This window comes from Odocoileus virginianus, chromosome 1, assembly GCF_023699985.2.
Source record: "Odocoileus virginianus isolate 20LAN1187 ecotype Illinois chromosome 1, Ovbor_1.2, whole genome shotgun sequence".
Taxonomy (NCBI): Eukaryota; Metazoa; Chordata; class Mammalia; order Artiodactyla; family Cervidae; genus Odocoileus; species Odocoileus virginianus.
In genome coordinates, this window is record NC_069674.1 from 13,119,358 (window position 1) to 13,137,267 (window position 17,910).

General features: G+C 38.1%; 1 protein-coding gene across 1 annotated transcript in view; it reads right to left on the reverse strand.

The window, feature by feature from the left end:
• Positions 1-3,626: 3,626 nt before the first annotated feature.
• Positions 3,627-17,910, reverse strand: part of MGAM2 (maltase-glucoamylase 2 (putative)) — a 94,453-nt gene continuing 80,169 nt past the window's right edge. Inside the window, exons 47-49 of the mRNA XM_070461295.1 lie at positions 12,406-12,455; positions 7,741-7,914; positions 3,627-7,186 (exon numbers count right to left, since the gene is read on the reverse strand). Of these exons, the coding sequence (XP_070317396.1) occupies positions 4,940-7,186; positions 7,741-7,914; positions 12,406-12,455 (2,471 nt within the window). The 3' untranslated portion in view covers positions 3,627-4,939. The remainder of the gene's footprint in view (positions 7,187-7,740; positions 7,915-12,405; positions 12,456-17,910) is intronic.

Consider the following 17,910-nt stretch of genomic DNA (forward strand, 5'->3'; position numbering starts at 1 on the left):
AATTTCAAATTTATGGTCACAAGAATTCCCATAAGCCCTTTAAATGAGCCTTATCCATTTACATTTTGCCCTGTTTCTCTCGCCTTCTCCCTCCTCTCTTCCCATCTCTTCTCTTTTTCTCCTCTCCTCGACCCCCCACCCCACCCACTTCTTCCTCCTTCCCCTTGCTCTCCTTCACGAAGTCGATGGCTTAGTTTGTTACTCCTGTTTGCTAGAGTTCTCAGCATGTCTCATAATTCTTGCTGTATTTAGCTGAGACTGACCAAGAAAGCGTCTCATCTCCACTGTTCCACCGTCCCAGTGGCTCCCAACCTTGACGGCATGTTAGAGTCACCCAGCTGAGGGGGGCAGCATCCAGGCATTAGCAAATCATTACACTTTCCAGGTGTTTCCAATATGCACCTGAGCTTGAGGACCACTGAACCAGAAATTCAGTTCCCTGGCGGCTCAGACGGTAAAGCGTCTGCGTACAATGTGGGATGCCCGAGTTCGATCCCTGGATCGGGAAGATCCCTGGGAGAAGGCAATGGCAACCCACTCCAGTACTCTCGCCTGGAAAATCCCATGGACGGAGGCGCCTGGTAGGCTGCAGTCCTTGGGGTCACAAAGAGTCGGACACGACTGAGCGACTTCACTTTCAGTCAGCTTCCTAAATGGGCACTCTGGCTTCACACGTTGGAGCGACAGCACAAGGACTGACCAGCTCCCTGAATTCCAAGAGCTAGACTTTTAGTTGCTAGGTTGTGAGGACGTGTGGGGATCTCAGAGAAGGGGTGCATGTGGGGGACTCAGGGAAGTGGCTACTTACCAAACATCACTCAAAAAATAAATAGCACTGAAACATGTATATTATCATATGTGAAACAGATCGCCAGTCCAGGTTCGATGCATGAGACAGGGTTCTCAGGGCCAGTGCACTGGGATGACCCTGAGGGAAGGGATGGGGAGGGTGGTGGGAGGGGTGTTCAGGATGGGGAACACATGTACACCCATGGCTGATTCATGTCAATGTATGGCAAAAACCACTACAATATTGTGAAGAATTAGCCTCCAATTAAAATTAATTAATTAATTTTTTAAAAAAAGCAAAGAAAGAAGAGCCCTTATAATGCCAAGTAGCAAATACACAAAAAAATGTGAAGTTAGAAAATCACCATTTAATAAATTCATAGTAATAATTGAATCAGATAAGAATCATCAATAGATGACAAAAACTAAGAGGAACCAGATAGCTACATAGCCTCAAAGTATCTCCACATAATATAGCTATTCATTATGACGAGAAAAAACTGTAACTTTCCCATGGAGAGAACTGAGAGGCACCACTTCAACCAGGTCAGTCAATTGGCATCACCAATCATGGACAAACATCACTTACCTCCTAACAGGAGTACCAGGAAGGACATAACATCAATTCTATGTTATATCTGTCCAAGAAATATACAACCTCAATACAATCATGAGAAAGTATTAGACAAACCCCTAATGAGGAATATTCTACAAAGATCTGACTTGTAATCATCAAAATCAAAGAAGAAAAAGAGGGGCTGAGGAATAGCTCTTCGGTAGAGAAGACTGAAAAACAAACAAAAATTCTATTAAGCAAATGCAACACGTGCTCCTTGTCATTACTGTTGTTTAGGTTTCTTTTATCTTTTTCAAAATGTGTTTGGCTGTGCCACAAGACATGCAGGATCTTAGTTTCCCAACCAGGGATTGAACCCATGTCCAGGGCAGTGGATGCCCACTGGACTGCCAGGGAAGTCCGTGTTTAGTGTTCTTTATAAAGAACGTTATCGGGACGATTGGTAAAATTTGACTAATGTCTCTGCATTATATGGTGGCACTGTATGAATATCAACTTCCTGACTTGACTGATTATATTGTGATTATGTGAGAATATGTCCTTGTGTTTTAGGAAATTCATACTAAAGCATTTTGTGATGTTGAGACATTGTGTCTACAACTCTCAAATTATACACGTGTGTGTGTGTGTAAGTATGTGTGTGTGAGAGAGAGTAAATATGGTACATAATTTATAATTTGTGGATGATATTTGGGAAAATTGGGTCAAGAGGATAGTGAAGGTCTTTAGCTATTTTTGCAACTTTTCTCCAAGCTTATTTCAAAACAAAAATGTTAATTTTTAAAAAGGAAATAAGCATGAGATCTAAACAAAGAAAGTATGAAAATGGAGCAAAAAAAAAAAGAAATTTTAAAGACACCTAGTTACCTAGAAAAAAATTCAATTTAGGAAAATGTCAGCTTTTCCAAGCAAGAGATTTTGACTACTGTGAGAAAAAGTTTAAATAGACATAAGAACACTCAAGGGATTATATAATCATAATAATAAAACTTTGTATAGTCTTTTACAGAATGAAAATGCATTTCCAATGTTGACTTCCAGATGAGGAAACTGAGGCAAGTGAAAGACAAGGGTGTCCACCTGAAGCAGTTGTCCCTGCACCAGTCTATACAGGTGGTGCTCCTAGAACTGGCCCAGTGAAGGCGACCATGTGTTTTAGATGGTAATCATAGGTGTCTGCAAGGCTTAAGACTCAGAAGCATCAAGCTAATGCTTCCTTTCACCCCCTGCCTCTCCCAGTTTTCCGAACCTGCTTCCAGGACCACATCTTGTGCATGGACTGGAGTTTCAATTCTCACGTTTCTTCAAATGTCTGAAGTAAGGCCAGATTGTCTTTTTTTTTTTTTTTTTCTGTTTTTGCTGTTGTTGTTTATGTGATCATGATTTTTATTTTATTAAAAATATTTATTTTATATTGGAATCTAGTTGATTAACAATAGTATGTTAATTTTGTTATACTGCAAAGTGATTCAATTATACATATGCATGTATCTATTCTTTTTAAAGTTCTTTTCCCATTTAGGTTATTAAAGAATATTGAGCAGAGTTCCCTGTGCTGTACTGTAGTACTTGTTGGTTATCTGTTCTAAATATAGCTCTGTATTTGTTGTTTTTGGCTATTGTTCTTTTTTCAGGAGCACTTACCTTTTCAAAATTCCATACTTGTAATTACAATCCATTTATACACACAAAGGGATTGAAGTTCAGTAGCTAGAGAACTATGGTTGGTTGAACAAATTCCTCTTCAGTGTTTCAAGTCCCAAGGGCTTTAAAAAAAAATGTGAAGCCTTTGGCCAGTGAATCTGCCCCAGTGTGGCAGCCTGGCCACAGGGTCCCATGTGGCATGAGACACAGAACTCTTCGTCCAGGACCAGGTTTTATGAGCCAACAAGAGAAGTGCCTTGGAGCTCCCTCAATAAACATACACGTGAGGAAGCCTGGGAGCAAGTCCGTTGATACAGTTTAGAATGATGAGTTTTGCTTTCTCTTGTTTTCACACTGTATTTGACCAGGACCTGACCGTGAAACTAGGACATTATTGTCCTAGGGAAGTTATTCTCAAACTTTTTGGTCTCAGGATCTCTTTACTTGCAAATTTGGTGAAGACCCCATGCTTTGTTTGGGTGGATTATATCTCCGAACATTTGCTGCCGTAGGTAAAATGGAGTCATTTGTAAAATGTTTTGCAAAATATTTATTTCTTCGTTCATTAAAAATAACAATATATCAAATACATGTTGACATAAATAATATATTTTTAATGAAAGACCACTATATTTTCCAAAGCAAAAACAGTTAGTGAGAAAAATGACATTGTTGTATAATTTGTAAATTTGTTTAATGTCTGGTTTAATAGAAGACAGCTGGATTCTTGTATCAGTTTCCATATTCATCTATTGTGACACCACAGAGCACAGTCTCTGGAAAGTGGCACTGTATATCAATGAGAGGATGAGTGAAAATGGCAAAAACAACAGAGTATGTATATGAAAAGAGGCTTGACCTTGTAGACCCCAGAAAGAGTTCTAGGGTCTCCCCTGGTTCCCCAAACTACATTTTCAAAATACTGTCCTAGGGTTAAGCCTTCAATAGCACCTAAATGGCAATATTTGGTTATGACCATGAGCCTATTCACAGGGGTGATTTTAGAAAATAATAGATCAGGAATAAATGGTGATTGTGGGTATGAAAGTCCAAGAACATACTGAAAGTCTTAACATACTAAAGGAGAGTCTAGATAGTAAAACAAGAAGGGAAAAGCTGGTGAGTAAAAGACAAAGCAAACAAAACTATGAACTCTGATCCCAAGGTAGAGATTGTCTCCCCTATGTTTTATCTTTACATACTCATCTCTGTCTGGGTGATTTCTGGTCTGTAGAAGAGTTAGCACTTTGTAAGTTAATTCAGTCATTAGAGGAAACAGCAACAATCTAGTATTATCTCATAAATAAGTACTAATAGCATCAGTACTTGGAGAAGAAAGAGTACTCACAAGGAACAATATTACCATTGCTGGCAGCCCCCATACACACAGAAAAAAAGTAGTCACAGGAGAAGGAGTATTAGTGCAAATGACATGAGTTTATGAAGGGTAAGTAGTCACTGTAGAAAAAGCATTACTAGCACTATTGTTCCCAGACATTGTCGGGGAAGGATAATTTGTAATCAGAGCATCATTACCAAGGCTAGCAGTTGGAGAAGTGGTTACTCTAGGAGGAGAGGTTAGTGTAGCAGAAGTAATGTTCTTATAAATACTTTCAGAGAAACTAGTCAATAGAAAACTATTGCTAGTAGTAGCAGCAGCAGTATCTGTAGGAAAACAGTGGTAATGGGTGAGTCGTATTAGTGCTAGTAGCAACAGTATTTGTTGAAGAATGAGTAGTGGTAATAAGAACAGTAGTACCAGTACTAGTATCAGTAGTACTTGTTGGGAAAGAAGTAGCCGTGATAGGAAGAGTAGCAGTATTGGTATTTGTAGGGAAAGGCACAGTAGAATTAGGAACATTAGCATTAGTAACTTCAATAGCACTTGCTGGGAAAGGCATGACTGTGACAGGAAGAATACCATTAGTGCTAGACGACAGTAGTGTTTGTAGGGGAAGATATAGTAGTATTAGAGACAGTAGTTGAAACTTCAGTACTATTTGTTGGGAAAGGCATGGTTGTGACTGGAAGAGGAACATTAGTGCTATCAGTACTAGTATCTATTGGGGAAGAAATAGTGGTATTAGGGACAGTAGTACTAGTTGAAACGTCAGTAGTACTTGTTGTGTAAGGCATGGCTGTGACAGGAAGAGTAATATCAGTGCTATCAGTACTGGTATTTACAGGGGAAGATACAGTGGCATTAGGGACAGTAGTACTAGCTGTAACTTCAGTAGTACTTGTTGGGTAAGGCATGGTTGTGACTGGAAGAGTAACAATAGTGCTATGAGTAGTAGTATTAATAGGAAAATATATAGTGGTATTAGGGATAGAAGTACCAGTTGAAACTTCAGTAGCACTTGTTGTATATGGAATGTCCGTGATAGGAAGAGTAACATCAGTGCTATCAATAGTAGTATTTGTAGGGGAAGATATAGTGGTATTATTAGAGGCAGTAGTACTAGCTGAAACTTGAGTAGCACTTGTCGTGTATGGCATGTCTGTGATTGGAAGAGTAATATCAGTACTTTCTGTAGTAGTATTTATAGGGGAAGATATAGTGGCATTAGGGAAAGTAATACTAGTTGAAACTTGAGTAGCACTTGTTGTGTATGGCATGTCTGTGATAGGAAGAGTAATATCAGTGCTATCAGTAGTAGTATTCACAGGGGAAGATATAGTGGTATTAGGGATGGTAGTACTAGTTGAAAATTCAGTAGCATTTGTTGAGTAAGGCATGGTTGTGACAGTAAAAGTAACATTAGTGCTATCAGTAGTAGTATTTATAGGGAAATATATAGTGGTATTAGGGACAGAAGTGCTAGTTGAAAATTCAGTAGCACTTGTTGAGTAAGGCGTGGATGTGACAGTAAAAGTAACATTAGTGCTATCAGTAGTAGTATTTATAGGGGAAGATATAGTGGTATTAGGGACAGAAGTACTAGTTGAAAATTCAGTAGCACTTGTTGAGTAAGGCATGGTTGTGACAGTAAAAGTAACATTAGTGCTATCAGTAGTAGTATTTAAAGGGAAATATATAGTGGTATTAGGGACAGAAGTACTAGTTGAAAATTCAGTAGCACTTGTTGGATAAGGCATGGTTGTGACAGGAAGAGTAACAACAGTGCCATCAGTAGTAGTATTAACAGGGAAATGTATAGTGGTATTGGGGACAGAAGTACTAGTTGAAAATTCAGTAGCACTTGTTGAGTAAGGCATGGTTGTGACAGTAAAAGTAACATTAGTGCTATCAGTGGTAGTATTTATAGGGGAAGATATAGTGGTATTAGGGACAGAAGTACTAGTTGAAAATTCAGTAGCACTTGTTGAGTAAGGCATGGTTGTGACAGTAAAAGTAACATTAGTGCTATCAGTAGTAGTATTCATAGGGGAAGATATAGTGGCACTAGGGAAAGTAGTACTAGTTGAAACTTGAGTAGCACTTGTTGTGTATGGCGTGTCCGTGATAGGAAGAGTACCATCAGTGCTATCAGTAGTAGTATTTACAGGGGAAGACATAGTGGTAGTAGGGACAGTAATACCTGTTGAAACTTCAGTAGTACTTGTTGGGTAAAGCATGGTTGTGACAGTAAAAGTAACATTAGTGCTATCAGCAGCAGTATTTGTAGGGAAAGATGTACTGGCATTAGGAACAGTAAGACCTGTTGAAACTTCAGTAGTACTTGTTGGGTAAAGCATGGTTGTGACAGTAAAAGTAACATTAGTGCTATCAGCAGCAGTATTTGTAGGGAAAGATGTACTGGCATTAGGAACAGTAAGACCTGTTGAAACTTCAGTAGTACTTGTTGGGTAAAGCATGGTTGTGACAGTAAAAGTAACACTAGTGCTATCAGCAGCAGTATTTGTAGGGAAAGATGTACTGGCATTAGGAACAGTAGGACCTGTTGAAACCTCAGTAGCACTTGTTGGAAAAGAAGTGGTTGTCGTAGGAAGAGTAGCACTATTGCTCTCAGTAGTACTCATGCTACTTGGAGTAGAAGAACTAGTGGTAACAGAAGTAGCAGTGGTAGTAGGAGTTGTAGAAGGATATAAAGAATTCATTGGGAAGGTACTTGTCATAGTTGTAGTAGAAACTATAGGACCACCTTGAATCCAAGTAACCTCAGTTAACTTTTCCAGGCTGATATTCTTGTCAGTCAATTGAATATTTAGTGTCTGCAGGAAAAGAAGAGATGAAGTTGGTATTTTAGAATTTGTTAAATATCACATTTAAGTTAAACCTCACATTACAGTGTAACAACTGTGCAATGCAACTTATTAAGACCAATCTAACATACAGCACAATATGTTTGGGAAACACATGGAAAGGATTCCATCAGGTCATTGATCATTGATCCCTGGACTATCCTGAGTAAGTAAGATCGCTCAGTCATGTCCAACTCTTTGCAACCCCATGGACTGTAGCCTACCAGCCTTCTCCCATGGGATTTTCCAGGCAAGAGTACTGGAGTGGGTTGCCATTTCCTTCTCCAGAGGATCCTCCCCACCCAGTGATCGAACCCAGGTCTCCTGCATTGTAGGCAGATGCTTTGCCATCTGAGCTACCGGGGACTATCCTGAGAGGATCACTAACGTGCACTGTACAATATGAGTCAACATTTGCAAATATATATAACCTTTCAAGTATAAGTAAATATAACAATAGTGCTAATAACTTTACAGAAAAATAAAATTAATGTACGATATGATAACATTCCTTTAAGACATACCTGATTGTAAGGGTCACTCTTGAAATTCATCACCATGAATTGTTGATTGTCATAGGAGACAGTCACTTGTGTTATATCAGTAGAGCTTATGCCCCAGATTCTAATATATCCAACTTTCAGTGAATTTGAGTCACTCAAATAATTATTATGTATCATTTGGATTTGCAGTACACTCTGCAAAGAATACATAAAGAGGAAAAGATACATAATACATCTGTTAACAGACTAAATTCTATATTACAATGTTAACAAAAATTATGGTTTTATTCTTAAATACTTCATGAAGACATACTTCCTCAGAACTTAAGACAATAAATTTGAGGTGCTCAAAACAGGTTTGTGTGTCAAAATTACGAATGTTTTTTCACCTACATTATTACTAATTCTTACAATGATTTTGAAAAGAAAGAATTCTTATATCTGTTTCACAGATGAGAAAACTGAGGCTCTGGGAGAAAAAATGAGAAGGTTAAGGTCATATAGCTTAAAGGCATTTATATGGTTGGAATCATGATGAATTTATGTGCATAGCACTGTATGACTTAGCACAGTGTGAATAAACGATTATGGCAACTTGTCCCTAGGCTGAGGATCAATCATTCAGTTCAATCACTCAGTTGTGTCTGGCTTTTTGCGACCCCATAGACTGCAGCATGCCAGGCTTGCCTGTCCATTACCAACTCCCAGAGCTTGTTAAAACTCATGTCCTTTGAGTTGGTGATGCCATCCAACCATCTCATCCTCTGTCATCCCCTTCTCCTCCTGCCCTCAATCTTTCCCAGCATCAGGGTCTTTTCCAGTGAGTTGGCTCTTGGCATCAGGTGGCCAAAGCATTGGAGCTTCAACTTCAGCATAAGTCCTTCCAATGAATATTCAGTACTGATTTCCTTTAGGATGGACTGGTTGGATCTCCTTGTTGTCCAAGGGACTCTCAAGAGTCTTTTCCAACACCACAGTTCAAAAGCATCAATTCTTTGGTGCTCAGCTTTCTTTATAGTCCAATTCTCACATCCATACATGACTACTGGAAAAACCATCGCTTCGACTAGATGGACCTTTGTTGGCAAAGTGATGTCTCTGCTTTTTAGTACATTGTCTAGGTTTGTTATAGCTTTTCTTCCAAGGAGCAAGCATCTTTTAATTTCGTGGCTGCAGTCATCATCTGCAGTGATTTTGGAGTCCAAAAATATAAAGTCTGTCACTGTTTCCACTGTTTCCCCATCCATTTGCCATGAAGTAATGGGACCGGATGCCATGATCTTAGTTTTTTGAATGTTGAGTTTTAAGCCACCTGTTTCCCTCTCCTATTTCATCAATAGGCTCTTTAGTTCTTCTTTACTTTCTGCCATAAGGGTGGTGTCATCTGCATATCTGAGGTTATTGATATTTCCCCCAACAATCTTGATTCAAGTTTGAGCTTCATCCAGCCCAGCATTTAGCATGATGTACTCCACATAAGTTAAATTAAGCAGGGTGACAATATACAGCCCTGACATACTCCTTTCCCAATTTGGAACCAGTCTGTTGTTCCATGCCCGGTTCTAACTGTTGCTTCTTGACCTGCAAACAAATTTCTCAACAAGCAGGCCAGGTGGTCTGGTATTCCCAAGTCTTAAAGAATTTTCCCATAGTTTTTCATGATCCACAAAGTCAAAGGCTTTAGCATAGACTAAGGATAGTTTGCAACAGATCTAAATTATGAACTACTTTAAGTATCAACACAAAGGTTACAATAATGTGAGTGAAGTCATGAGATGTTAGAAGATTAAGGCCTAAATGAAAATCATCATGAATATTTGTTATGGGTGTTAAAAGAAAAAAAATAAAGAATCACCATGGGAATAGGGTTGTCAAGAAAGGACTTAGGAAAGATGTGGAATGTGAGAAGTCCTGGGAGGATGGATAGAGCTGATGAAGACAAAATGAATAGGAAAGGGAATGGGGTGGAGGGAGGCACAGACACATCTGACATAGGCAGAGAACAAAGGTGCTGAGTTCATAGGCTCCTGTAGCTGGAACTAAGCAGAGAAATTACTGGTTAAGTGCATAAATAAGATGATGATTTGATGCAATCAATTAAGGAGACAGCTGTAGTAGAGTGAAACTATAAACTCCTAGACTCTGTTAGCAACAGTAGAAAGAAAATGATGTTCAGTTGGCATTATGGAGAATTAACCAGAATTTTGTGACTGATTGAGCAATGAGAATCAAGAGAAAATTAAGAAAAAGGAATATAGCATGAAGTAAATGGATGTTTTGGAGCTAACTCTTTTGATTTGGGAGAGCCTATTTTTAAATTGTATGGAATTTTGCAAGGCAGTTGATAGCTTGAAATTGACTAACATGATGGGAGATTTTACACACAGAAATTAGCAAATGCTACAAATCAGCCACCAACCCCCATAACCTCATACCAGCCAAAACACCACTGATAAAAATTACTCCCAGGGGAAGCTCTCTTTCATTTCAAAGCACTGATCCTTAGGAAAAACTCCATCAAACATCACATAGAAGTAAGAATTCACTTATCACTACTTTGGAATAACAGAAGAATGGAATTTTAGCATTAGAAGATATTAATATTTATGAGAAACCAAATGTATTATAACCAAGGAACAGAACAGGAGAACTATCTTTCCTAGCTTGAATAACTATTTAGCAGTAGGAAGAGAACTAAAATCCAGGACTTCTAGATGAACAGCTTCATTAAAAAACAATATTTTCAGAGGAAAATGATATACTCTTCAATTCTTTTCTTAAACTAAGAAGAAGTTACATGCTTAATTAGTATACAAAGTCTTGCATTTTTTTTCAGAAAGGCAAATGCAGGATGGCAACACCATGACCCAATAATAATGTCTAGGAAGATAATCTGATACATGTGTTTAAAAGAAGTACATAGTGTGATGCAATAACAGTAAGAAAACTGTTTAGCTAAAAGGAGCTAAGAGTTAGGTAATGAACTAAATAAGTATTTATTGTTGCATGCCACTGAGGTTTTCAGTTTGGGGGGTTTTTTTGTTGTTTTTTTTTTCAATAGAAAATCCACACTGTCTTATAGACTATAATGCAAACCACATATGTAATTTAACAAGAGAAAAAGGAAAAATTGCTTTGATGATGTTTTCTTTAACCCAATATATCCAAAATACTGGGCTTCTCTCGTAGCTCAGATGGTAAAGAATATGCCTGTAATGAGGGAGATCCAGGTATGATCCCTGGGTCAGGAAGATTCCCTGCAGGAGGGAATGGTTACCCATTCCACTATTCTTGCCTGGGAAATCCCATGGACCGGGGAGCCTGGCAAGCTACAGTCCATGGGGTCACAAAGATTCAGACATGACTGAGCAAACTAACACACATCCAAAGTATTATTATTTTAACATACGTTTAACATAAAATATTAATGTGATATTTTATGATCTTTTTAAATGTTTAAAATTAAGCTAGTCATATTTTAAATGCTTGATTGCCACATGAGGCTAGTGACTATCACTGCATACCATAGTGCATCTCTAAGATAATCTCTCAATCCTGGGACCATGCTTTAAGAGAATCTAGACTAACTGTAGTCCAAACAGAATAAACTAATCTGGAAACCAGTGTAGGCACAAAACAGAGGAAGTATGAAGTTAGCCTGGAGATATATAATTCCAAGAAGACAGAAGGAATATGTGACAGATACCTTCAAACACTTGAAGCATTGTTACATAGAAAAAACACAATAGATTTATGTTATACTATTCCTTAGTTAAATCCACAAGTAAAAATTAGAGAAAAGCAGATTATAGGTTTGATAGAGAATGATCCTCCTACTCTAATTAAAACTGTATGGATTATCCATGGAATCATTTAACCTGCCTAGTAGATTGATTGTATTATGACCTCCAGTGATTTGTCCCTCCTTATCTATACCCTTTTCCATGCAATTGTGCGATGACCTCCCTCTCTGGATGGGGCATTCTATCCCACCTCTGTCGGGGTTAGCCATATGGCTTTGCCTATTGCCAACTTAATACAAATGGAGATTTCAGAAAGCGCTCACTCAGGCTTTTCCACCTCTATTTTTGCCCTCTTTCATAATCATGGAAATGGCATGCCCAGACCTGCCCGTAAGGCCATCTTAGATCATCCAAGAGCAGCAGACCTCCAACATGTGACCTCCCTCTCCAGATATATGATCACCAGAGCAAACTGACATTCCCATGACTGATTGCAGATGAAAGTGAGCAGGCCAAGATCAGCCAAGCCCAGCTTAGATCATCTAAGCACTGCAAAGTTATAAGCTAAATAAGCATTAATTACTACACACTGCTGGAGTTATGAGGTTGTTTTTTATGCACCATTTTTGTGCAACAGATAGCCAATCTAGCATTTATCCTTCAAATTTTTATCAGCCAGAAAATGTCTCATCTCCTAAAAACATGTCATATACTCATTTTTTTCCCCAGCATTATATGAATTACAATTTTTTTTATACAGTGATGGTATACTGAGCAATTGTCAAAATAAGAACTGTTTCTTCCTTATTTTAATGTCAGTAGATCTGATTTATAAGTGTAAAGGCAGGAAGATGTGGGATATGATATTTTTACAGTTCATTGATTACACTTAATCTGTAGCTAACTGGGAAAGGATTTATAAAATTCAATAAAAGAGTCTTACCTGAGCTGCTGTAAAGTTTACCAAGAAATAGTTTCCATTTTCAAAGGTATCTGCAAGGAAGAAAAAAGAATAAGCAACTACTCATTGTTTCAACAATAGCAGATAATCTTTCATGCAATCAGAAAATATTTCATTGGGATCACAAGTACTGATCAAGACAAATCATGACCTCTGTAGAGTAGCACTAAAGATAGTGGCTGAGGGAATATTTCACCCCAGGTTAGTGTGGGGATGTACCTATGGAAGAGCGTATTTTTGAGGTGAGCATTGGGAGATTGCAAATACAAGAGAACCTGGATTGAACTAGTAGACACCATAGGTGAAAAAGCATGGAGGCTACTGAGGGCAACAGCAAAGAATCTGCCTGCAGGAGAGGAGACCTGGCTTTGATCCCTGGGTAAGGAAGATCCCCTGGGGAAGGGAATGGCTATCCACTCCCCAGAATTCTTGCCTGGAGAATTCTGCGGACAGAGCAGCTTGGCAGGCTACAGTCCATGCAATCGCAAAGAGTGGGACACGACTGAGCAACTAACAAACAGCAAGTGCACAGCCATGAGAATTCACACAGCTATGATGATAAAGGCTTAGAGTTGGGGAGAGTGGTTAGGAATTTGTGCTCTCAAGTGAAATTGACATAGATTCAAATTTCCACTTTTGTATTGTTGTGAAAACTCTGTAAAATTAACATTTCATCATCAGTAGACTGGAGATGCTAATAATACCCAGCTCAAGGCAATGAGGTCTACAACATGCCACCTGTGTAGATAAGTGCTCAAAATTTGTTGTTCTCAATCATCATCAAAGTCATCATCATCTCTACCTTCCTAGTTCCTCTCTCCCTACTCTTAGCTCATCCTTCCACAGTGTTCCAGATCCTAAGGCCTCCGGCCTTTGCTTGTTACATCTGTGTGTTCAACCCATAATTCAGTCCTATATCCACCACTCTTCAGCTCCTGTGTTTATTTTGTTTTTCCCCACTGAATCTGGTCCTTTCAAAATCACCAGTGATATAGTATATTAAATTTCAATATCTCACCATGATGTTCAAGATTTTTAGCCTCTTTGCCCACACATCTCCTCTTTGAAATACTCCTTAGTTGATATCTGCTTTACTCATTCTTCTTATGTGGCTAAATGCCTGTTTCATAAAAGTAAGTTTCATTTCATGTTTTATTCTGGGCCCTAGTCAACATTTCATCTCTAATCAATATGTCAACGTTGTCTCTCCCTGAACCCAATAATAGTATTTGTTTTTTAAATTAACTCCACTCTTGTGGAAATGAACACTTGTAAACCCATATTTTTATACTGAGCTTTAGCTAGAAAGTATAACATAAGAAAGCACCATAGCCTATTTTAGCAGTTTTAATTTAAATTTTTTAAAGAATGAGATTCTGTTCATATAAGCTATTTAAGATTAACCTTGAGCTAATTATTCAATCTCCTTAAATCTAAGTAAATTTTCAAAAATAATTACAAACAGTTAAGAGAAAAATTAAATCTATACTTGTATCTTCATATTTTAAATTTTAATTTCTAGGGTTGGTGAAAAAGGGAAAAGTGCTTCTGCATAGACCTTAAACAGTGTAAAAAGTTTAAAACTTGTTGGAACTATTAATTTTTAACTTTAAGTCTAGAATATATTTGTTGTAGGAACTTAAAGTCTTATTGGAGAAGGACATGGCAACCCACTCCAGTTTTCTTGCCTGGGAAATCCCACGGACAGAGAAGCCTGGCGGGCTACAGTCCACAGGGTCACAAAAAGAGTCAGACATGACTTAGTGACTAAACAACAACAAAGTTTTATAGAAAATTGGTTTTTCCTTCCTATTTTTGAAATATATTGCTCATAGCAAGCTGATTTTACACACTAACTTTGGTGCTATAAACCCAACATGATATTAATCATCTAGTCCTAATCAGCTCAAGCTGTATAAAAGGATTCTTGTTAGTGTTGTTTAGTTGCTAAGTTGTGTCCGACTCTTTTCAACCTCATGGATGGTAGTCTACCAGGCTCTTCTGTCCACGGGATTTTCCAGGCAAGAATTCTGGAGTTGGTTGCCGTGTCCTTCCCTATCCAGGAATCTAACCTGTGTCTCCTGCATTGGCAGGAGGATTATTTACCACTGAGCCGTCAGGGAAGCCGGAAAGGATTCTAGACGCCCTTAAAATATTGGTTCTCAACCAGCAGCAATTCTGCTAGTGAAACATGTAGCAGTTATCTAGAGACACATTGGTTGTTACATTTTGGAGCTGGAGAGAGTGTTTTAGCATCTAGTGGGTAAAGGGTGGAGGTGTATAAACATCATATAATTAATGGTTCAACCACCACCAATAACAAAGAATTATCTAGCCTCAAATGTCAGTGTTATCAAGGTGGAGAAAACCTGCACAAATAAAGGTACTTTCTTAAAAAAGAAGAGAATTCTTGCTCCCTAATTTCAAAAGTTACTTTAGGGACTCCCCTGGAGGTCCAGGGGTTGAGACTTTGCCTTCCAGTGCAGGGTTTGTGAGTTCAGTCTCTGGTGGGAGAGCTAAGATCCCACAGGCCTCAGGGCCAAAAACCCAAAACATAAAACAGAAGCAGTATTGTAACAAATTAAATAAAGACTTTAAAAGTGGTCCATATTAAAAAAATCTTTTAAAAAAAGCTACTTCAAAGCAATTATAATCAAGACAGTGTGTTACTGGCTGTTAACTCCTGTTGCTATAATTTTCTGCTCACCAAACAAATTCTTGACTGAAGTTTTATCTTTCACATATACTTCACTTAAGGAAAAATACGTACTTCCTAATAGATGGGAACATCTTAGCCCATTAATAAACACAGTTCTTAAATTTAAAAACTGACATTGTGGCATATTATTTTCTTGTAAGGTACAAGTCCCACTCCCTTAAAAGTTGGCTTGGGTAGCTGGTTAATCTCTTTTCTCTGATTTTTGGGCTTTTTGTTGTTATGATAGCCACTCTGATTTAAATGTAAACTGATATTAAAAGCTTGTAATGGAAATTTATTATTTATCTTGCATATTAATGATACATTTTATTCAGCAACTATGTTTCAGGAATTCTATATATATATTAAATCAACTAAATCTACATAAAATCTACATGATAAGTAATATCTTGCAGATTTTGAAAACTGAGGAAATACAGATAGAGAGATATAAAGCTATAAAGCTTCCCAAAAGATATATAATTAATAAATGACTGAAATGGTATTTGAAGCCAGACCTATTGAATTCCAATATATCACATGACTCTCCATAGAGTTAACTTAAAAAAACAAATCCAGAGACCAAATGGAACTTTGAAAGTAATCTAATTCCTTTATATCTCTACAATTTTTGCCAGTTCCACCTATAAATGAGCACACACACACACACAAAAATAATTTGAAAAGCATCTCTCTTATATACTGCATTAAAGGAATATAGGCTTCTAAAGTATTATCCATACATGAAGAAGAGTAATTCAAAATGCCACTTGTAACATTATCAAAAACTTAGAAATACTTAGGAAACTTAACAAAATATGTGCACGACTCATGCACTGAAAATTATAAATGTTGTTGAAGTAATTAAAGGATACTTTCACTTACTTACTTAATCAAAGATGAGATAGAGAGGGAGATAGATAACCCTAAATTTACCTTTAGTATCAATGCATTTCTGTTAAAGTTCTAATAAACTTTTTGTTAGGTATTGACAAGTTGATTTAAAAACTTTTATGAAATCCAAAGGAGCTACAATAAACAAATCTGAAACTACTTTAGTCAAGACAATATGATAGTGGCATAAGGATTAAACATTTAGATTGATAGAAAAACTAACCCAAAATAAACTCTCAGCCACATATAACCTATTGATAGCTAACAGAAATGTCAGGAAAATAAAACAAGGAAAAAAGATTATACGTTCAAGAAAGTGGTGCTTGATCAGCTGAACAAACATGGGGGGAAAGGAACCTGGACTATTACATACATACAAAATATAATAGTAATGAGGTGGAGTTCCTAATATATAAAAGCTAAGACTGTAAAACTGGTAACCTTCAGTTAGGCCATGTGATGTGATTTATGATAAATAATATATATTTGGTCTTTATCAGGGGGCTTCCCTGGCAGAGCAAGTGGTAAAGCATTCTCCTGCCACAGCAGAAGATGCAAGAAGATCCCTTGGAGTAAGAAATGGCAACCCACTCCAGTATTCTTGTTCAGAAAGTCCCTGGACAGAGAAGCTGCTATTGAAGTCTAGAACTCCCGGAATTTCAAGTGAAGCGAGCAATCGAAGTGTCTTTTGTTATGTTAATGAGGTGGCTTTTGGAAAGCATCTCAGGATGGCAGCTGTGTGCTCTGTGTTGCTCTTAGTCACTCAGTCCTGTCTGACTCTTAGCGACCCACATGAACTGTAGCCTGCCTAGCTCCTCTGTCCACGGGGATTCTCCAGGCAAGAACACTAGAGTGGGTTGCCATGCCCTTCTCCAGGGGATCATCCCAACCCAGGGATCGAACCCAGGTCTCCCACTAGTTGCCAGAATAGCCAACTATCAGTCTTACTCTGAGACCTCTGGAAGGGAGGGGCTGGAGATTGCATCAGTAGCCAATGGCCAACGATTTAAACACCATGCCAATGTGATGAAGCTTTCAAAAAAATAAACAACCACAAAAACCCCAAAGAATGAGGTCCAGAGAGCTTAGGGGTTGGCACACACACGGAAATGTGGGGAGAGTAACACGCCTGGAATGGGCAAGGGAGCTCTACAAGGCTTCCCTCATACTTTCCCTAAGCATTGCTTCTCTCTGGCTACTTCTGAGTTGTATCCTTGAATAATAAACCCATAAACTATTATGCAAAATGTTTCTCTGAGGTCTGTTACCACTCTAGCAAATTAATCCAACCTGAGGAGGGGGTCATGGGACCCTCCAATTTATAGTTGGTCATTCATAAGCACAGATGACAACCTGGACTTGCAGCTGGCATCAGAAGAGGGAGGGGAAGGCAGGAGGAAGTCTTGTGAAACTGACCCCTTAACCTTGAGATCTGACATGATCTCCAGTAGGCAGTGTCAGAATTGAACTTAATTGTAGTGCACCCAGCTGGTGTCCCAGAATTGCTTGTTGATGTGGAAAAACACTCACATACACATATGTTGGAATTGGTACCAGAACCTTTTTAGGCTAAGACACAAGAAGCACAAATCATATAAGAAAAGCATGAATAAATTGATGTTTAATCAAAATTAAAGTTACTCTTTCCCAGACACCATCATGGAATTGAAAGGGCAAGTCACAGACAGGGAGAACAAACCATATATTTGATAAAAGACGGTAAAATATATAACTCATAGAACTCAATAATAAAGACAAATGACAATAAAAAAAATAGGTGAAGGACTTGAACCTCACATAAGAAGGTATATGAAGTGAAGTGAACTGAAAGTCACTCAGTCATATCCGACTCTTTGTGACCCCACAGAATACACAGTCCATGGAATTCTCCAGGC